The sequence below is a fragment of the Camelus dromedarius genome, chromosome 6, assembly GCF_036321535.1.
Source record: "Camelus dromedarius isolate mCamDro1 chromosome 6, mCamDro1.pat, whole genome shotgun sequence".
NCBI classification, from domain to species: domain Eukaryota; kingdom Metazoa; phylum Chordata; class Mammalia; order Artiodactyla; family Camelidae; genus Camelus; species Camelus dromedarius.
The window spans coordinates 76,590,509-76,613,535 of NC_087441.1; the positions used below are offsets into that span (position 1 = coordinate 76,590,509).

Below are 23,027 nucleotides of genomic sequence, written 5' to 3' on the forward strand. Positions count from 1 at the left end.
TATAGTTCCCTGTGCTATACAGCAGGTCCTTGTTGTTTATCTATTTTATATATAGTATTGTATATCTGTTAATCCTAAACTCCTATTTATCCCTCCCCTACCCTTTCCCCTTTGGTAACCATAGTTTGTTTTCTGTATCCAGAGATCACTTATTTTTTTTAAAAAAGTTTTTGTTAAGGTATAGTTGATTTACAATGTTACTTTCAGGTGTACAACAAAATGATTCAGTTACACATATACATACATGCATATGTATTTTTTTCTTCTCAGATTATATTACAAGAAATTACAGTTCCTCACTTATTTTTATAGTTCTGATGCTAAATGTCAGATCTTTCTATTCTAAAATACATCAGTTTAATCCACCTATTGTATACATTCAGGATTTCAGCTCAGTGTTTATTGTTAGGATTCTTTTAATCCACATTTGATGTGGGCTGAAATAAGTATTGCCAACATGTAGTCAGTTTACTGCTTTAAAATTACATAAGCCTCAAAATATAGTAAGTCATGTATTTCATATTTTTATTAATTTATTTCTGCTCTAATGAAAAAAAAAATGTCATTTGTTTTCAGCTTATCTTGTGGTGTTTTCCTTCCAGAAAAGAGCTACCAACTCTGCAGTCTTGGCCATGTTCATTTATTCCCACTTGACAAGATGTAATGTGGCAGTCTGTTCAAGATGCTATAACAAAGATATCAAACACTGTTGGCTTACAAACGACAGAAATTTATTTCTCACAGTTCTGGAGCCTGGGAAGTCCCAGGCACCAGCATGATCAGGTTCTGGTAAGGGTTTGCTTCCTGATTCATAGAAGGCCATCGTTTTGCTGTAACCTCACATGGTAGAAGGAGCAGGTAGGCTCTGGGGGTCTCTTTTATAAGGGCACTAATCCCATTCATGGGGGCTTCACCCTCACAACCTAAGCACCTCCCCAAAGCCCCACCTCCGAGCACCGTCACGTTGTAAGTTTCAGCATATGACCTGGGAGGAGGGGTGACACAAACATTCAGTCTATACACGTAGCTAAACCAAAATCAAACATGTTGGTGTCGTTAACACCTGCTACTTCTCTAACTCCGCAAATTATCCGGACTGTCATTTTTTTATAATCAAGTTAGTCAGGACAGTGCCTTGAGAATAATAAGTACTATCTGGAAAAATGACAGACAGTAGTTGACTTTGCTAAGAATGTCAAATTAGTATCAATAGTATAAGCATAATTCTGTCCCTCATCTGGTTAACATATTCACTCTGCCAGTGCTTAGATATCTGCTTAGGCACATTTGTTACTTGCCTCAAGAATCTTTAAATGCTGCGCTTGACATCATCCAGTTAGTTCTTTATATGCCTTAAGATGTAGGTAACACTGTGCTGTGGATTGGTAAACCTTGGTCACTAGGGTTTCCCTTCACTAGAACACATTTTAGGCTTTTATTATATTGTATATTTCAAGTGCTTATTTGCCTAATTTTCTAAAGACGGAAGGCAGACAGGTGAAAATTAAAGACTGAAAGTTTTTTTTTTTAATTGAAGTACAGTTGATTTACAATGTTGTGTTAGTTTCTGGTGTATAGCATAGTGCTTCAGTTGTACATGAATATGTATATATACACATATTCTTTTTATATTCTTTTCCATTATAGGTTATTATAAGATATTGAATATAGTTCCCTGTACTATACCATAGGTCCTTATTGTTTATTGTATATACAGTAGTGTGTATCTGCTAATCCCAAACTCCTAATTTATCCCTCCCTCCCTCCCTCTCCTTTGGTAACCATAGTTTGTTTTCTGTGTCTGTGAGTCTGTTTCTGTTTTGTAAATAAATAATGTGTATTATTTTTTTAGATTCTGCATGTAAGTGATATCATACTGTATTTGTCTTTCTCTGTCTGACTTACTTCACTCAGTATGATAATCTCTAGGTCCATGCATATTGCTGCAAATGGCATTATTTTACTCTTTTTTATGGCTGAGCAGTGTTCCATTATATATGTATATACCATATCTTCTTATCTAGTCATCTGTTGATGGACAATTGTAAATAGTGCTGCAGTAAACATTGAGATGCATGTATCTTTTTTAATTAGAGTTTTCAAAAACCCCAAATATTTAATATTCAGTTTTATCAATTTTAACCACCAAAAATTTTCTTTTTAAAGAAAAATTTTTTAAAAATTTTAAAATTTTCCCAAGAGTTTCCTTATGGTCTTTGGATAAGTGACTTTCTGTTTTATTTAGCATTTATTCTAACCACAGGAGAAGCAGGCAGCTGGCAGTTCCTCAACTGTCTCAAGCACACAGCCTTGAAGTGACCCTCCTGTACACAAGTCATACATGTTCCTGCCATTCCTGGACTCCTCATCAGTGCCACTCAGCCAGCCCTCAGGTCACTCCCAGGACCTGTGTGGCCACGCCTCCAGTGGCCACTGTTAACTTAACTCACCGCTGGTCATGTTCATACTGTGAGGTGTGGTTCGACCTTGGCGCCAGCCTGAAATGCAGTGGTCAAAGTTCTTTGTGTTAAAAGGACCAGCTGGTCGCAGTCCCTTAGTGCTGGTGGCCACCGTCACTCCTGTGGCCTTTGTCGCTTCAGGAAAATTGGCTTCTCTTCCCCTGTGTCCCTCTCCCACACCCCCACTCACTGATTCAGTCTTCTCTTTCCTCTTGGAATCTGAAACGTTTCTCTTAAATTAACTCAGTTAACACCTTCAGTGCCTGCTAGTAACCTGATACCTTCTGTTTCCTCCAAAAACATAAATTACCTTTCTCATCACTCAGTGAGGAGCTAAACCTGTCTTTTTTTTTTTTTTTTTTAATTCTCATCCTCTAGAAGAGGTGTGTCAGTGGGCAGTTAGAAATTAAGCTGATGAACTAACCTGTAAATCACATAGTGAGAAATCAGAAATCCAAATAAACTTCCAGTTACAATATAACAAACTGAAGTGAAGCATTCCCAGATGATAATATTTGGGGAGAGAGCAGCCCCGCTGAATAGTCCATTCTTTTTCACAGTTGATTTTACTTCCCCTACAATGACACACAAAATCTCCAACGGCCTTGTGCCGGTCTCTGGAGGTCGGGGCAAGGGTTGGGGGGACGGGGCGTTGAGCAGGGATGGTAACCAAGTTCCCATCTGTATGAGATTCTCTGCAGTATTTTCCGATGGCTGATCCCCTGAAGTTTGCTCATGAACGGTCTTTGCCCCCTGAATTTGAAAGTATCCCATCTGCCTGTGAAGTTCTGAATGTCCTTATTTATAAAATGGAACCTGGACTACATTGAAAAACTACCAGTAGTAATGACAATCTCTCACCAGCTGTATCTCTGACTTCTTAATTTTATACATGTGGGGGGGGGAGAAATGACTGTTAGCACCTCTGCATTAACTTTCTCTTTCTCCTGAAAATTTTGGAATTAGAAGAAATAGATGATGATTTCCAGTCTCATAGTTTCAAAAAGATTGATCCCAGTCCCCAGTTTCCTTTGGGTTCTCTGCTTAGTCCAACCTTAGGAAATAAAGCTTTCACATTCTATTTTTTAAAAAACCCATAGAGAAATACCCAGTTGTGTGGTGATCATACACGAGACACTGCAAGATGTGCTGGTACACCCTGTTTGATGCTGTGAAGTATCATTTCTGCTACGCTGAACCTCTCTCCCTCCTGCCTTGCTCTCACCCCACCTGTTTCCCTGAGGAGTCTTCTCTCTGGGTCTCTATGTTTTGCAGGCCTCTGTGTGCCAACACTTTGGAGATCATCAACCAGAGGAACAGAGAGGAGGGTCTTCAGAGAGACATACACGCAGCCATTACTACCTGTGTACCTGTTGCTATAGTTACCCGGGGTTGCAGTTACTGTTACAGATGGTGGTAACTGTTACTGTACACATCCCCTGCTTTCTTGGACCCCCAGGTTTCCCGAACTGATGGGATGTAAAACTCTGAAAGAGAACAGGATTTTGTGACTCTCATGGGCCTCCTCTGGTTATCTATCATCAAAAGTTATCGCATGTTTTCCAGAGTCTGATCAGAACTCCATACAAAAATACCCAGATTTTTTTTTCTAAGGATAATCTTTCACTTGGATTAAACATGAGATTCGTTGTATTATGAAGCATAAGACAGCTTTATACATGAGAGATTCAAGGCTTGGGCCAGATCAAGAAACCAAAGCCCATGTACTGTATGTCATTTAAAAGTTAGAAGCCAAAGTAACAAAATACTAAATAAAAGATCTTTTTCTTAATATATATAAATCTTTTTTTTGTGTGTGGTAGAAGAGGGTAATTAGGTTTATTCACTTATTTATTTAATGGAGGCGCTGGGGATTGAACCCAGGACCTCGTGCATGCTGAGCACACGCTCTACCACTGAGCTGTACCCTCCCCCAGTGAAAGGCCTTTGAGTTTTCAACCTTGACAAAAATATCCTTGTAGAAACTGAGGAGGAATTCAAGTTTCAATTCAGAAGTCTGACTGCTCAGAGTTCTGTGCTTGAACTTGGCCTACCCCCATCTCCTGCTGAGATCTGCCATCCACCTGCTCCTATCCTGTCCCCAGCTGTTGGCTCTGCCCTGCACCTTGAGAGGCCCTGCACACATGTTCAAGCACTGCCTGCAACCCACTTTGACTGTGGGGTATGCACATCGGTGGTGCTGTCCATGCTTAGTGGTGCTGCTCATCGTTAGGAGGCTAGAATCCAGAAAGACACTTGGGCTGTCCCTGTATGTGGACTTGGGGCCATTTGGGTGGGAAAGTCTAGGATCCCAAGGATGAGCGCAGAAGGGAGCACATGAGCTCTGGGTGAGCACGAGCGGTGGGGGTGGGGGAGCACATCCTCTTGATCCTCCCTTGATCCATGGAAAGGAAAAGGCTCCACACTCTGTGAAGGGGTCAAGCTACATGAGGGACCAGCAGGGTCCTTGAAAGCACCAGCAGAGGATGTGAGGGTCACACTGAGATGATCTTTTCTTAGTGCCCAGAATATAATATTTTTTTTTAATTGAGGTGTAGGCATTTACAATTTTGCATCAATTTTTGATGTACAGCATAATGTTTCAGTCATACATATACATATATTCCTTTTCATATTCTTTTCCATTATAGGTTACTACAAGATGTTAAATATAGTTCCCTGTGCAATACAGTAGGTCCTTGTTTATCTACTATATATACACTTTATATATATATATATATACACTTTATATATATATATATATATACACTTTATATATATATATGAGTTAGTATCTGCAAATCTCAGACTCTCAATTTATCCCTTCTTACCCCCTTCCCTGCTCCCCTGTAAACGTAAGTTTATTTTCTATGTCTGTGAGTCTGTTTCTATTTTGTAAATGAGCTCATTTTGTGTCTTATTTTAATAATCCACATATGAGTGGTACAATATGGTATTTTTCTTTCTCTTTCTGGCTTACTTAATTTAGAATAACAATATCCAGGTCCATCCATGTTGCTGCAAATGGTATTATTTTATCCTTTTTATGGCTGAGTAGTATTCCATTGTATAAATTATAAGTATACCACAACTTCTTTATCCAGTCATTTGTCAATGGACATTTAGGGTGTTTTCACGTCTTGACTATTGTAAATAGCGCTGCTGTGAACATTGGAGTGCATGTATTTTTTTTTTTTAGAGTTTTCTCTGGCTATATGCCCAGGAGTCAGATTGATAGATTATATGGTAACTATTTTTAGTTTTTTTAAGGAATCTTTATACTGTTTTCCACAGTGGTTGCACCAAACTATATTCCCACCAACAGTGTAGGAGGTTTCCCTTTTCTTCACACCCTCTCCAGCATTTACCATTTGTGGACTTTTGAATGATGGCCATTCTGACTGGTGTGAGGTGATACCTCATGATAGTTTTGATTGTATTTATCTAATAATTAGTGATATGGAGCATCTTTTCATGTGCCTATTTTATGTGTTCTTATTAACTGTATTAATTAACTCATTTTTCAGTTTGAGATTTGTCCACTTTTGCTTTACATACAAAGACTTTATCTCCATCCAGTCTGTGAGGAACTCATGGCTAATGCGGATGTGACAGATGAGTGTAACTAAAAAAGTGGGAGGGAACCACAAATTCCTCTTGCATGAACTTAGACATTAAGAGCTAGTCAGACCCGTTTTATTCTGTCCCTGAAGCATTTCTATGGACAGTATTTATTTTGACCTTTCTGCGATTGTTTCTTGTAAGTTGTTCTAAGTTTATACCTCCCTCCCTCCTTCGAGACTTGCACAGACACACACGCTGTCTCCCTCTCCACAGTGAATTAGGAAAATCATAAGCCTGAATTAATTCCCACTCCACGGTGGGTTCAAGCTACATTGAGTCCACAAGAAGAAACTATCCAATTTCCCCCCATCACCCACTATTTACAGTACCTGATGCTGTGACCTTGAGTCTCAGTGTGGGGCCCTCTCTGTCTTTGGTGACAGGTTACACGTGACAAGTGTCTCCTACATCAGTTGCACCCCTGACTCAGGTTCTCTCAAGAATTCCTGCCTGTCTCATTAAGTGGCCCTGCTAGGTCTCCTAAATTCCAGAAAAGAATTTCATTCATGCCACGTGGCTCATATTTCATATCCTTATCTTGATGAAAATTCATCCAATTTGTTTGAAGGAATCTGGTGGGAAGCACAGAGAGCCTACTTGGTTTTACAGAATACAGAAAACCACTTTACTCATTTCCTTTGTGATTTCAAACTCTCTTTTCAGCTCATTAACAGCCAGTGCAGTGCACTCATTGCCACACAATAATTAGGAACATATAATTACAACTATGGTGAATCTATATCTGAATCAAGGCCCTCACACAATAGGCCAGGCAGACAGTCCAGTCTGGGCAGGCAGAGTGGCTCCACCATATCAGGAGGCCAGGCTCTGCCAGTTTCTGTGTGTGCTGCTGTCGTGAGCCCCAGAGTAGCTGCTGCAGTTCCTACCATCGTGTCTTCAAGCCATCAGTGGGGAGAGGGGAAGGAAAATGTGGCTGGCTCTTAGCTGAGGGGACAAGGGAAGTTCTTTCACTGGAGAAAAGGGCAAAGATGGTTACTGGGGCATGAGTAGTCTCTGGGACATGGTTGCAGTTTAACCATGCTTCATTCTGAATAGCATTTTGAGTTAAATCTGGGAAAGATATAGAAAGATGTGCTTTGAGGTGAGCAAGGGAATTCGTGTCATTCAGCTTGGAGACAATGTTTGAGGTCCACTCAACCACACACGAGCTATATAATGAGGTCCTATGTAATAAGGTCTTAACAGTGTCATGATAGTTAACTTAAATCTTTCTAGACACTGTCCTGAGAGCTTTCCATGGCTCGTCTCACTTATTCCTCAAGAGAAGCACCACCATTTCATAGATGAGGAGAGTGAGGCACAGAGAGGCTAAGTAAGCCGCCCGCAGGTACAGAGCTAATACGTGATAGGGCTGGTACCTCCATCCAGACGTTCTGATCCCAGACTCACCCCTCAAACCACCTCCTACCCAGCCAAGACTCAGAGCATTAGGCAGTCTTTTGAAAAAAAAAAAAAGGAAGGAAGGAAAGAGAAAGGAAAGAAAGAAAGAAAGAAAGAAAGAAAGAAAGAAAGAAAGAAAGAAAGAAAGAAAGAAAGAAAGAAAGAAAGAAAGAAAGAAAGAAAGAAAGAAAGAAAGAAAGAAAAGGAAGGAAGGAAGGAAGGGAGAAAGAGAGAGAGAGAAAGAAAGAAAGAAAGAAAGAAAGAAAGAAAGAAAGAAAGAAAGAAAGAAAGAAAGAAAGAAAGAGAAAGAGAGGGAGGGAGGGGAGGGGGAGAGAGAGAGAGGGAAAGAAGGAAAGAGGGAGAGAGAGAGAGAAAGAAAGAAAGAAAGAAAGAAAGAAAGAAAAAAAGAAAGGAAGGAAGGAAGGAGGAAGGAATTGAAACAGGAAAGATTCCCTAAATAGTAATACCTAGAGTTTAAACAATTTTTTTTTTAAAAGAGAAAAAGTGAACTATACAGTAAACCATTTGCTTCTTTGTAGGTTTCAGTCTGAAGTATTGTTTTCTTTTCACAGTCAGGATGGCACGTTGGAAGGAGATCCTAGGTTTATACTCAGCAAGTGAAATCCAGCTTCAATTAGCGTATTTAGAACAAAGAATAGTAAAAAAAAAAAAAATTAAGAAACACACTTGATGTAAGTTTGATCTGTTTACTGCTTCTGGTCAAATCAATCTGCGATCTGATTTTCTGAACCTTGAATTGTTGGAACTCTGTTTATTCATGTCTCCAAATACATCCTATTCTAAGGGGCTGTGGGTTAGGACTTCAACCTAGGAATTGGGAGGTGGGAGCAAGGGAGACAGAATTCAGCCATCATGTGGACACACTTTGGAATCATTGAGGCTATGAAATCCAGCAGTTGGCACCAGTGAGAAGTCCAGCAATTAAGTGTTCACCTCCCTACTGGCCTTGGCCAAAATAGGATAGAGTGCAGGGGTGTGTTTCAATGACTTCTTTACTGAAATATTTTGGGGGCAACGTTACTAAGTTTCATATGCAGATTATTTAAAAGCCCATCTTGAACTTGCCCTCTCTTACATTTTCACCAACTGGGCAAGAGGAAAGATTGATGTCACAGTAGCAAACATTTGGCTGGAAAGCTCGCGTGTGGTTGAGTGGACCCAGCTGATCTGGGAGGCATCATGGTCGCTCAGAACAATACCGCGTTTCTCACCAAAGAACCACGCTTAGCCACAGACGGGTTGAAAACGAAAGGTCAGTGTTCACCATAGACGAGTCCCTTTTCTAAGTTCTCTGTGGAAAACTTAAAGTGGATGCAGCAAAGGAAAGCATCTGACCTCTTTTGTGTTATGGGAGTGGAGTAAGAGGATAACCACATCTCTGGGGAAGACTGGAAGGTTCTGAAAACACCATCCAGGGAATCTATTCCGTCCATCTCACAAAGGGATTCTGAATGATGCTATTTTTAGCTCCTCAACCCCTGTGGATCTTTCGTTAGAAACCTCTTTGGTAGACGGGAAGAGGAAATTACGGACTTTGTGGCCGATGGGATTAAACTGGAGAATAAAAATGAGGGAAACCGTAGAAGTCAAAGAACCCTCATGTGATTTTCTAAAAATATTCTCCAGACCTATGAAACTTTTACAAGTTGGACTTATCTGGCTCGGGATAAAAATATATTCAGAAACCTTGGCCCAGCACAAAAGGAACATTTATGTTTGTTTGTTTAAAAATTACCAAACAACCCCACTGTAGCACTGTTAGAACAGACGGCCTAATAAAAGTTTCCGACTGTGTGGGAACCGCAATGCTGGCAGCACCTGACATCAGCGGAGGAGCGCTGCTGGGGACTTCCTTGTACGGAGTGATGGCTGGAGCCCTGTGACAGTGGGGCTGTGTCCTTTTGTGCATCACGCCCACTACACACAGCTGTGCATGGATAGCAGGGGCATTGGGAAGACCAAGACCTTGAGGTCTATAAAGAAGGCCACCCATGTGGTACCCAGTTGTGCACCCTCAGAGCATCAGATCAGAGGGCTGGTGCGAGCCTCCCTTGCCCCTTCCCCAGCTCTGCCTCCCGCACCTGCACTCCCCGTTCATTCACAGAACTCAGGTCACCCTGAAAACAAACGTATCTCTCTCAAGGGGCCATGCTTTTCATCATGTTAGGACCTTTACATGTACTGTTCTCTGGGCCTAAAATACAAGTCCCTGCTTCCTCATCTGTGTAGTTAGTCTCCTTTGAAAATTCCTTGGATACCAACCTGTGGTCTTTTCCATGAGTCAGTGCTGTCAGCTTGACTGTATTGCTGCTGCTTTGTTTGCACACCAGTGAAAGTAGTTTTTAGGCAGTTTATTTTTTTATTGAAGTATAGCCAATTGACAATGTTGTGTTGATTTTTGGTGTACAGCATCATGTTTCAGTCATACATGTACACACATATATTCCTTTTCATGTTCTTTTTCATTATAGGTATTGAACAAGATATTGAATATTGTTCCTTGTAATATACAGCAGAAACTCATTGTTTATCTATTTTATGCATAATTATTAGTATCTACAAATCTTGAACTCATAATTTATCTCTTCCCACCCTTTTCCCCCTGGTAACCATAAGTTTGTTTTCTATGTCTGTGAGTCTGTTTTGTAAATAAGTCCATTTGTCCTTTTTTTTAGACTCCACATATAAGTGATATAATATGATATTTTCTCCAGATCCATCCATGTTGTGGCAAATGACATTATTTTATTATTTTTTATGGCTGAATAGTATTCCATTGTATAAATATACCACAGCTTCTTTATCCAGTCATCTGTCGATGGGCATTTGGGTTGTCTCCATGTCTTGGCTATTGTATATAGTGCTGCTATGAACACTATTTCATAGCAGGTGTCTATTTGCCTTAAAGTTCCGTCCGGATATATAGGCAGATGATTTTAAAGATCACTGTAAACGCTGGAATTATCTTCAGGAACAGAAACAAAGAAAAGGAAGAGGAGATGAGTGTCTCTCACACCTGATCCCACCAGGTTACCTGCTGCTTTGGTGGTGGAGCAAACAGCAGGCTCCCCTCACTGTTGTTCTCTCTCCTCCTCACACAGGCTGTTGAATTTACACAAGATAAATACCTGAGCTCAGTTTGTGTAGAAGAAATCCTTAGTGCTTCATTTGCACTGAATCACAATGAAACTCTGTGCTTTTCAGTCTCTCCTCCTGGACCACAAGCCAGTTGGAGTCAGGGCTTCTTTCCTTTCCATTTTATGTACAGAACTGGCCCAAAGCACTCAGGAAATAGTTCAGCGATTAAGCAAACAAAGGAATGAATGAACAAAACAAATCAAATAAACCACCACAATGTTTCTGTTTAAAAAGAACTGAATTTGGTTGCTCTGTATATAAAAAAAATAACTTTTGTCACTGACGTCAGTTGTTACTTTCAGGGTAACCAGGAGGTTGCACTTACCATGTAGTTTCTCCTTGTGAGTTAATAGGACATTATTACGTTTATCTTTTGGACCCAAACTGTTTAATCAATTAGGTGATATTCTTTTACTGATTTTTCCAGTTAGTGGATGGAATTGACTCTTCATTTGGCATTAGAGACAGCTTTGATGGAAAGATGATTTGTCAGACATTAGGTATCATTATCCACCTCTCCCGCCAATAATATTAGACTAAAACTGTTGCGTTTCACCCTTTGCATTGATTGATTCCCACATGCATAGAAACAGGCTCTAATATCAACCATCTTAAAAAATAGACCACCTCCCCTCTTCCGCTGTGACTCTCCAAATTCTCAGTCTCCATCGCTGCAGACCTTCTACTGATGGTCCTAGGCTGCTCCACTGCCTCCTCTCTCGTGCTCTCTTCTGATTGGTCCTTCCCCTCAGGCTCCCGCCCACTCCTTCACCAGATCTACTCCCCTCGAAATCAGTGATCCCAGTGGAGCCGAGTGATGTCACCTCTGTGTGCCTGTTTCTTACTAAAATTCTGAGTAGTGATTAACACTTAATTCTCTTACTTCTTGAAATGCTTTATTCTTCTGATTTCTGCACAATGACACTTACCTATTTTTTTTCTGTACCTTAAATGGCCTTCCCTTCTAAGCTGTAGACTGCTTAACAGTCTTGATTTTTTCCTGGACCTCTAAATATAGAGTTGTTTTTGGCTCCATTCTGCCTCCTCCTTTAATCTCTGTACTCCCTCCCTGTTACACTTGGTACCATAGATTTTTATTCCATCTGCCTGCCAATATATCTTGTCTGTCTTTCTATCTGTCTGTCTGTCTGTCTGTCTACCTTCCCATCAGTTTGGGGCCCTGACCTGTCCCTCATGTCCTGACTCAGACACATTCTTCCTGCTTTGCTCTGCACACGGCTATTTAGGGAGCCCCTCAGGCGTCCACAAGAGATCTCGTAAATTCCACCACCCACAATGAGTCCCTCTCCCTTTCCAGCAAGTGATGCGATCATTCAGCCAGTTATCCTAACTAAAAACCTTAAAGTTACTGATTTCTTCTTTTTGTTTGTTTGTTTGGGGGGTGATTAGGTTTATTTATTTTAATTTTTTAACAGAAAATGAACCCAGGACCTCATGCATGCTAAGCACGTGCTCTACCCCTGAGCTCTACCCTCCCCCTGATTTCTTCTTTTTGTCTGAACCACTTACACATCTGACAGAGCAAGGACTGCCAGCTCCACTTTGAAATGTAATCAAAGCCCCCCTCCCTTATCTCCACCGCTGCTCCCCTAACCTCGGCCACCATCTCTCTCTCCTTAGGGAGGAAAGTCGCTTTCCAGGTCTTCTGCCTCTTCTACTCTGGTTCTTAAAATTCCTTCTCCACCCAGTAGCTAGGGTGATCCCCAGAGAATGGAAATCAGCTCATGACTCTCCCCTTGGCTCTCCCATCACACTCAGGATGGAATCAGTTGCTGCCCAGCGGGGCTGCTCCCCCTGGTCTTCCCAGCTTCTCAGACAAGCCAAGCAATGTCAGTCACTCCCCAGGGTCTGACACTTGCTCCTTCTGCCTGGAGCATCCTTCCTTCAGACCTTCTTGTGGTGGCCCCCTCTTTACCTTCTCAGAAGTGGCCTTCCCTGCCCAGCTGATGGAAAGTAACTCACTCTAGTGAGACCTTCTCTTCTTTCTTTTTTTTAAGATGATGATCAATGTCTAAAATTATCATGTTAACTTCCTTGCTCTAGTCGTTTATTGTATGTGCCGTCTTGTCTTGTGACTGTTGTAGCCCCGACACCTAGAACGATGTCTATCAGATTATAGGTACTTGGTGCTTAATAAGTATTCACAGAATGAATTAATAAGTCAGTCGGGTGTTTCTCAATCCAACATCTCTAAATATGGAAAGAGATAAAGAGTTCATGTGTAAATATGGTACACGTCGGAAAATTCTTTAAGAGAGAGTTTGTTCTTCCAAAGCAGGGGGATATTGTCTTCAAATATTATGGACCATACTAATTTTTATGTGTTTGTGAATATAGACTCTTAAAATATACTAGTTTTCTAATCCTTTTGTTCTTTGTATAATACTTGGAACAGCGGTATCAGGTCAAAGGTTTCATGATATAATTTGACAGTTGACTTCGTGTCTTGATCAGATTAATGACTCTTCAGTGGATGCAAATGACTGTTAAGTAACAGTGGTGTCCTTTACCAATGTAACTGTTTTCTGATATTTAATGGTTTAATACATTATACTGATATTAAAAATTACATTTATGTAACCAATTTATGCTGTAATTACAGCATGGAGAAATAATTATACACACTTGTTCTTGTGTTAGAATGGATGTGGCTTTTGAAGTTTTCAAGTGCAGTTGTAACCCCATCCATAAATGTATACATGACGATATCTATGTAGCTAAACTCTTGTTCTATGTTTAAAATGAATGAGATCAGATTCTGTGTTTTCCTAAACTGTGAAATAATGGAATGATCACAAAACTGAGGTTCAGAAAATCAGGTTTCTGGGGGGAGGGTATAACTCAGTGGTAGAGTTCATGCTTAGCATGCGCAAGGTCCTGGGTTCAATCCCCAGTACTTCCATTAAAAATAATAATAATAAAAATAATAAATAAATAAACCGAAATATCACTCCCCTCTAGAAAAAGAAAAAGAAAATCAGGTTTCTAATCCAGCAGCCCAGCTTCTGCCGCTCAGGAGGGCAACAGTGAGCAGTCACTGTATTCACTAGAATGTAAGCTCCACTCGGGCAGAGATTCTTGTCTGTTGCGTTTATTGATGTATCACCAGCATCTAGAAAAGGCAAGGACCAGTGCGAGTGTTGAACAAGTATTCGTTGCATGAACGATGCTTCTCCAGACGTACAGTGTCCACATCTATCAAACAGTGTTCCCTCCAACCCTTGCATTCCAGGTAATATTAAAGCCCCTATGAATATAAGTAAGACAAATCCACAGCTGGAATTGTTTATCCAGCTGTTACCTGGGCCTTTATCAAATTGTTGAGTGCATCAGTGTTCTTTGCATTGAATATTTACTAACATTGAATAAGATAAGACCGAGGAATCTGTCCATGTTTCCCACCTTCAGAAGGACTAAAACACAAACTTTAAAATTAAAAAAAGGATTATTCAAATTCAGAAAACTAAACTAAATAAGTATAAAAGAAAGTTCAATAACCTATATATATATATCAATATATAGATATAGATAGATAGATATCCACTCTGTGTGTGGATACACACACAGTGGAATACTACTCAGCCATAAAAAATAATGAAATAATGTCATTTACAGCAACATGAATGGACCTGGAGATTATCATACTAAATGAAGTAAGCCAGAAAAAGAAAGAAAAAATACCATATAATAACATTTGTGTGTGAAATCTAAAAAAAGAGACTAATGTACTTATTTACAAAACAGAAGCAAAGTTGTGGTTACCAGCGGGGAAAGGGGGTGGGAAGGGATAAATTGGGAGTTCGAGATTTGCAGATACTAACTACTATATATAAAATAGATAAACAATACATTTCTACTGTATAAAATGGAGAACCTTATTCAATATCTTGTAGCAACTTATAATGAAAAAGAATATGAAAATGGACATACATATATATAAAGTATAACTGAATCACTATGCTGTATACCAGAAATTAACACATCATAAATCAACTAAAATAAAATAAATTTAAAAAATAAAAAGAGCTAAACAACTGCTCTAACGATTTCAGAACACCCTGTAGATAGACCCTTCTTTAAGAAAATTTGATATCCCAGTTAAAAAGTACAAATTAATAAAGACTCTTGGCTTTTAAATGTTTTCATTCATTGAACCAATATGTCATGTGTGACAACCATGTGGAGCTGGGGTTAGGAGATGCGAGAGAAGTTAGGTTCCAACAGCCCCTCTCCCCATCCGGCATCCAACTGCCAGGTGCACACACAGCATCCCGGCCAGAGTCGACATCAGCCCTGGAAAGACTGCAGAAGAAAACCTGGAGGACCATGTGCTACTGATCGACAGCTACTCCTCCAGACCACGCCACTCACAGCCGCCCCCGCACAGTCACAGGGACCCACCCAGCATGGGTGCCACCTGCCTGTTCCCTCACTTCCTCTGTATCGACCCTGACCTCTTTTTAATAAAACCATTGCTGCTCTGCCCTGTCACTCTCCACTCCCCTCATCCTGCCTATTTTTCTCCATAAGACTTATTACCTCGCATATTATGTACATATTTGTTTGTTCATTGCCTTTCTTGTACACACACATGGGTAAGCATCATGGCGGCAGGAAATTGGTCTTCATCTGTGTATTCCCAGCACCAGAACAGTGCGGGGCACCTGGTCGGTGCTCAGTAAATATCTGTTGGATGGATGGATGGATGCATAAATGAAAAACTGAATGAACAAATACTCTAACCTGATCCCCCTTACCACAGATCCTCTAAATGGTGTCCCCTTCAATTTACAGCATCTCTCACTGTTTAAAGTAGCTCTCACTGTTTAAACTTTGCCCTGATTTTTCTCACTGTGAACTTCATGATTTTCAGTAGAATGTGGTGTTCTGCCTTCAGGCTGCCTTGGGTAAACATTTGTCACAGTTCCCCTTGGCCCACTTGGGTGATACACCCTTGGGGCTCGCCCCTGCCCCTCAGGCGGGTGTAGCCAGTGTGCATGCAAGAGTACAGTGCTGCAGACATGGTGACCTCGTAAAGGAATGACACCTAAGAAGAAGGCACAGGATGTACATACATCAACACCCAAACTAAATTAAACAGCACTCGGAGTGGCTGTAGATGAAATCCCCGCCTTGAGTAAGTGTACACAGTCTACAGTAAGCCAAGTGGGCAAGACAGAGACCAGAAAGGGGAAAGGCAGAGAATCCGGAGCCAGAGGTGGGAAAACAGTCACATCCCCTCGAATGCTGGTAGGAGGGCAAATGGCTACAATGTTTCTAAAGGGCAGTTTCGGGATAGCAAATAAGATTAAATCAGTTTACTAGCATTTCAACTTCTAAAAATGTATCCTATAGAAATGCTCCCATAACAATTGGAAACATCCCAAATGCTCATCAGTAAGGAAAGGGTTTAATTATGATACCACATAACCATTCAGTGAAACAGTACAATCTTCTAAAGAGTAAATGTACACATGTTTGTATTGTATTATAATTGTGTTAAATGGAATAAGAAGAATGCGTGTTAGTACCAGTGATGTGGTCCTGTTAATGAGTTCACAGTCCTGTTCTAGACACGAGGGATGATGGGGAGGTATACTCCCAGCATCACCCTCCTGGTAGAGAGGAAAGTCCAACTGAGGAAACACCAACACACAAACAGTCAAATAAAGCTTTACCAGCAGGTAGAGTGGCGCTGTGAAGACACTACAGCGTGGGGAAGGGATAAAGAGCAATGAGCGTCAGAGCAAGCCTCTCTGAAGAGGCAGTGTCGGGGCACAGCCCTGGAGGAACAAGAAAATCAGAAGGGCAGATGGTGAGGAAAGGGGCCAGCAGCAGCATCCTCGGAGGGTCCAAGCAAACGCAAGGCAGGCTGTGTGCCTGGAGGGCAGTGTCCCTGTCGGGTGGAGGGAGGGGAGTTCTGAGAGGTAGCCTGGGGCCAGATCTATGGCATTTTGAGACCATGATAACAGTTTTGAATTTTCTTTTCTTTTTTTTAATTGAAATATAGTCAGTTTACAATGTTGTGTCAGTTTCTGGTGCACAACATAATGTTTCAGTCATACATCCACATACGTATATTCCTTTTCATATTCTTTTTCATTATAGATTAGTACAAGATATTGAATAGAGTTCTGTGTGCTATACAGTATAAACTTGTTGTTTATCTATTTTATATATAGTAGTTAGTATCTGCAAATCTCAAACTCCCAATTCATCCTTCCCCACTCCCTTCCCCTTTCCCCACCAAAAACCACAAATTTGTTCTCTATGTCTGTGAGTCTGTTTCTATCCTGTAGATAAGTTCATTTGTGTCTTTTTTTTTTTTTTTAGATTCCACATATAAGTGATATCATATGGTAATTTTTTTTCTCTTTCTGGCCTACTTTACTTAGAATGACGATCTCTAGGTCCATCCGTGTTGCTGCAAATGGCGTTATTTCATTCTCTCCTATGGCTGAGTGGTATTCCATTGTAGAAATGTACCACAACTTCTTTATCCAGTCCTCTGTCAGTGGACATTTAGGTTGTTTCCATCTCTTGGCTATTGTAAATAGTGCTGTCATAAGTTGATTTTCTTTTAATTTTGATGATAAACCATTACAAAATCTTGAGCACAGGAGTGACATCTTCGAATTTACACTTTTATGAAACCAGCGTGGCTCTTATGTAGCGATTATGCAGCACCGAGTCTGTAGAGGATAACTGATTAATGTCTTATCAGACGGTTAACAAAAGGTGACCAAAACAGAGGAAGCCATGCAGCTTTCATGGGGTTTATTTGGGCGTGTTTGGAGGGCATCTTCACAGGGGTTATATGAAGACTGAGAAGTTTATGTGTATATATATGTAGTTTATGTATGTGGTTATGTATATAGAACATTTTCATATATTACTCATGAGTATTAAAGGATACTATGTGAAAAAAAAGAAAGAAAACAAGAAATGCAGATAGAAGGGGTAGAGAGAAAAATCATGTCAGGTGGGAAAAGTCTAACAGTCTGGCTAACCTTTTAATTTTGTTCTAATCAAATAAATGTTTTAGAATTTTCCATATCCGTGCTATGATGAGGATGCTGGCTAGCGCCTTTCAAAGGGGCCCAAGGGAGTGGCTCTGAACTTAGAGTTTTATCAGGAAAATGGTTAGCCAACATCAGTCACGGTGCAGACATGCTCACCCCTACAACTGCCGGTCAGAAGTCCTGCAGCTGAGTCGAAATGTTGTGCAGAGCTGTGTAGTCTTGGAATTGAGATCATCTACATATGTAACCTCTGTGGCGCCTTCCACAAGATCGTGTATTTAAGGTGTTGCAAAAATCATTAAATACAAGACTGCTCTTTCTGTGAGACCTGCAGATACCCAGTGGTACCAAAACAGTGGTGTTTTTCATGTTGGGATCCAAGTGCCTCTTCTTTAAAGGACGTGACCCACTGATTTAGATCTGTTCCCGCACATTTGGAGTGTTTCAGATTAGGGGAAATGAATTAGGTTCCACATAATGGCTCAGTGCAAAATCCAGCGTTTCACGGACGTTGACGACTTCCGTAGGAGTAACTCAGTGGGCTCGTCTTGGTTCACTGAGTTTCAGGCAGTCTCTGGATCTGAGCAGGTTTCTGCCTTCTGCTGCTACCCTCCTTGGCCAAAGCCGACTTTGGCAAAGAGATTTAAGTCATCAGATTGTTCTCCTAGATGCCGTTTTTCTGAGTAAATTTGTAATTCCATGCTTCATGAGCTATTTTTGTATTTGCAGAATCAGTCGCTATCCAGGGGGGAAATTGTCTAAGACAAACTTAGAGTTTCTTTCACTCTCTCCCGTCAGAGTCAGGCCACAAGAAGTTAAAAAGTACCATCCAGAGAAGTACAGAGACAGGCATGGCAGCGGAGATGAGGAAGATGGTGCGGCAGCCCAGTCGGGAGTCCACTGACGGCAGCATCAACAGCTACAGCTCCGAGGGAAAGTAAGTGACGTCAGCGTATCCCTATGGCTTAGGGCCAAGGACCCATCACGGGGTCACAGATGGAATGCCAAAGCCACCAGGGGTGGTCACACAGCTTCTTTATTTAACCAGAAGCTCAACCGCAAACACCCTAACCTCTTAGGGCACACACACACAAGGACACACCTCTGCACCGGGTCAGGCACACTTTTAAGGATGAAGAAATGGTGGGTCAACAAGCATAACTAAATTCTGTCATCCAGAAGAGCTCAGAAAAGTCCATTCCTGGATGCTTATTGTAGAAATGCCATACTTAATGGATTCTTTCATATGAAAAATTCACTATCTGGCTCGGTTGTCAAAATCTGAATTAAAATCTAGAAATAAGGAGCTAATTTCCCATATTCTTACTTTTCTCCAAACTGTTTGGGCTCTAAGTTGTTGTAAGTCTAACCATCTCATAATAACCACTTAAATTGTCTTGTTTTTAAAACATCACTAATTCAATTTTACCTTAGGGGAAAAGCCCAGGATCTATCTCCTTCATTGTTTTTCTGATTAAAGCATTTTAGTTAATTCTGAAATGAATTTATTGTAAAAAATATATGTAACTAGATTTTTGTTCTGTTTACTTTTTACCATTTCACATATGCCCTGCAGAAAACCTGCATTTTCCTATGCTTGAGAATTTCTCTGTTCCTACTGAACTTTTACAGAGCTGATAGAGCTTACAAATAAGTAATTATTATTCTGCAGTAAATTACTTGGGATTGACCTTGCACAAGTTTTCCATCATTACTTATTTCTTACCATTCAGGTATCTTTTACCAATCTAATATGAATCGCTGATTTTATTTTACTGGCATTTTTCTATTTTGTTCCAAAAATGAAATAAAATTATGCCAAGTTAATGTTCACAATCTACTTTCCTGTTCCTGAAACTTGTGAGTCCCTTTATGTGATGAAGTGGCTGGTGTGCATACTCCCAGCAAGGTATAGCTAAGAACAAAACTCAGCAGGCATGTTATGGAGTTAAACTTGCTGATGAAAAACCAGTATCTGCTGAGATGTCAAAGCCATGTGCAAATAAGATTGGAGGCGTTATTTTCTGATAAGACAAGTAACAAATTCAGTATGACTGAATCACTGTGCTGTACACCAGAAATTGACACATTGTAAACTGACTATATACTTCAATAAAAAACAAAAAAAACCACTGATAATAGTAATAAATATTTATATAGTGCTTCCTAGAAAAAGACAGTTAACAAATCCGGTAATATTTACCTCCACCATGGATAAGCCACTTATCCTCTCATTGATTTATCTTATAGTCTCTGAATGGGATCAAAACAGATACCATGTCTCATTCCTTTCATTGTGAAGAAATATGTGTGAAAGCACACGGGAAGCCATCAATCTTTGTAGAAATCTGTTTATTCCAAAAACTACTTACTGAAGCCCAGCAATGTAGCCAGCCTGGTTCCTGTTACCAGGGAACATCAGCAAACAGGCACAGTCCCTGCTCTGGGGGAGGAGGGTGCAGCCTAGGGGTTTCAGGCAGCTGAGGTGTGGTGAGAAACAGACATACTTTAACCGGTTCATTTCTATTTGAACTAATTAAAAATCTCAGATGACATGAAATTTTAGTTCACCCACAAATGAAATTAAACATTTTGGTTTGGAAATAAGGATTTGAACGAGGCTATCATATTTATTTTAAAAAATTACTGGCCGCTTTTTAAAACTTAGCACTCATGTTACTTGATGCTCATGAGTAATTATGTAGTTCATGATGTAAAAATTCATATCGAATATCTTATCTCAGTGAGACATTTATGTAGGGGTTTGTATCTGTAAAGTGTCCAGAAAATTTACTACATTAGAAACTACACGGGGCCTCCTGGATAGAACGGTGGGTCTTCCACTGACAGTTTAGACCTTTTCTCCATCAGTGCTGAGCCTCAGATGCTTGGTTCAGAGGCATTGCCGAGAATCAGTAAGTGAACTGATTGCCTAAGCACTGTGTAATACACAATCCGAATTAGTAGTCTAATGGAAACTGTTGAAAAGAATTCCAGGAGATCTAGTGTTTTAATGTATGTCTGTTTGCTCATAGCTTGATATTCCCTGGAGTACGGCTAGCAGCGGATAGTCAATTCAGCGACTTTCTTGATGGACTGGGACCAGCCCAGCTTGTTGGCCGCCAAACCCTCGCCACCCCTGCGATGGGTAAGAATCATTTTCTCTGTGGGGAAACTGATGTTTCGTGGTTGACAAGATCACTTAAAAGTAGCAGAATAGGAATACAAGCAAGAAGCAACATGTTAGCTTAGGTATTGTTGGGTTCAAGGGACTAATCTGATTTCTAATGCATTTTTCTAACGAGACATTACGCAAAATGAATGAAGTTAGGCGTCAATCTTTGAATTCTCAAAATTCTGTTAAGATAGAAAGTCTACAGTAGATCCAAATGGAGGAGAAGGGTAGCACTTTATAGTGTGGAAAAAATGATGGTTTATCTAGTAAAGGATGTTGGCATAGTGTTGATGCAAAAAAAAAATAATAAGAAAATTACCTCCCTACATCAGAACTTAAAAAAATAATATTTTGGACTCAATTGTAAAAGAGAAACAGGGGGTGAAGAAAGACATTAGAAAATACTGAGAAACATTACTGTTTCTGTACTTTTGGAGTGGGACAGAACTTCCAACCCAGAGGCAGATAAATCAAAAATTTCTACTGGCAAAATATACCATAAATGATGGTTTAAAAAGATGATGAATTGAGAAAATTTTATGTAACATGTGCAATAAATGTTTCCCTGAATGGACATGAGATTCCAGCTTGAAAGGACCCAGAGAGAACTCAGCAAAATGCGTAAGAATAGTTCAACACAAGGACATCATCACGGAATTTTGCAGCACCAGAGATTAATAGGAACTCCTGAAAGTTTCCTAAGAGAAAAATAATCCTGTACAAACTATTAAAAATCTGATTCTCATTGGACTCTTCAAGCATAATACTGGAAGCCAGAAAACTACTCAGCATCATCTTAAATTCTGAGGATCAGGTGGTTTCCACCCTTGAGTACAACAGGCAGCTAAATCATCAAGTAAGTTTGAGGCTGGAATGAATACATACTCAGACAAGAAGAGTCTCAAAATGTTTTCCTCATTCCCATCATTACTCAGAAAGCTATTAGAGGATCTACTTCCCCAAAATGAACTAAGTGAACTTAAAAAACTGTGAACTGAAAAAGAGGACTATGAGATCGAGTAAATAAATGCTTCAGGACAATAGAGACATGACTGAGTTACCCAAAATGGTAGTGAAGGAAAATGTGGAGAGAACAGCTTCAGCACCTTTAAAAGCAACTTGTCCAAACTGTAGCATGTCCCAGTCATAAGATAAAATCTATAGAACGCCTAATGGAAGAGGTAGACAACCAGGAGAGAGTGAGGGGTGGAACTCGTGACACGGGCATAAAGATGTAGGCGAATGCTTTTTAAAAGACACTTCTTAGGTGTGGGGAAAAGGAAGAGTGTCCTAGAAATGGGAAATGATCACAGTATTCCGGTTCACTCAGCTATAAGCAATGTTACATAGTCATAATATAAATATTAATAGTGGGAGGATGCGATGACAGAAGATGTCGAGTATACAGCGGGGGTAGGAAGACAGTGAGAGAGAGTGAAATTAGAAGTCACTAATAGTACCCAAAACTGAAGGAAAAAAAAAGGAAGCTATCTTACAAGTATAGTATTTAGAGATAGGGATGCAAATGCCAAAAAGTAAAAAATGAATTGGTTAAAATATTAAAAATTTTGAAAGCAGGGGCCTTTGGAAGGCAAGATGTTGAGACAGAGAGAGGCTGGAATATTTCATACTAATAACAAGTCTTACAGAACAGTTTGATTCTTTAAACCATGTATTTATGTGATTAAAACAAAAACAAAAGCCCCAAGGAACCCAGGAGCTAAAATCTGAAACAGAATTATTATAAAACTAATTAACAATTCAGAAGCATGATGTTGATCAATGAACTGGGCAAATAAAAGGAATTCCCAACTAAGAAAATGGAGATGATTCAACCAACTAAAACTAACTTAGAAGTAATCCTACTCAACATTTTCAGGAATAAAGTATCATATCCTTCAGAAAAAGCTGAACAACTTATAAAAATGGGCAAAGGACATGAACAGGCAATACATAAGAAGGAATAAAAATTGAAAATATTTAGAAATATGTTCAGCCTCCCTCATCATCAAAAAACGCTAATTATAACTTTTTGAGTGTCAGATTGGCAAAAAGTAGACATATTGTAATAACATTCTTAGTGGGCTGTGGGGACTGGGTAGATAGATGATGGATAGATAGATAGACAGACAGACAGACAGATAAAGGTGGAAGGAAGGAAAGAAG

The 23,027-nt window shown here is 40.0% G+C and overlaps 1 protein-coding gene across 50 annotated transcripts in view; it reads left to right on the plus strand.

Moving 5' to 3' along the window:
• Window positions 1-23,027, plus strand: part of RIMS1 (regulating synaptic membrane exocytosis 1) — a 450,375-nt gene that overhangs the window by 422,894 nt on the left and 4,454 nt on the right. For all 50 annotated transcript variants that reach the window (XM_064486964.1, XM_064486968.1, XM_064486969.1 and 47 more), the window contains 2 exons: window positions 18,485-18,623; window positions 20,722-20,834. In XM_064486964.1, coding sequence (XP_064343034.1) covers window positions 18,485-18,623; window positions 20,722-20,834 — 252 coding nt within the window. The remainder of the gene's footprint in view (window positions 1-18,484; window positions 18,624-20,721; window positions 20,835-23,027) is intronic.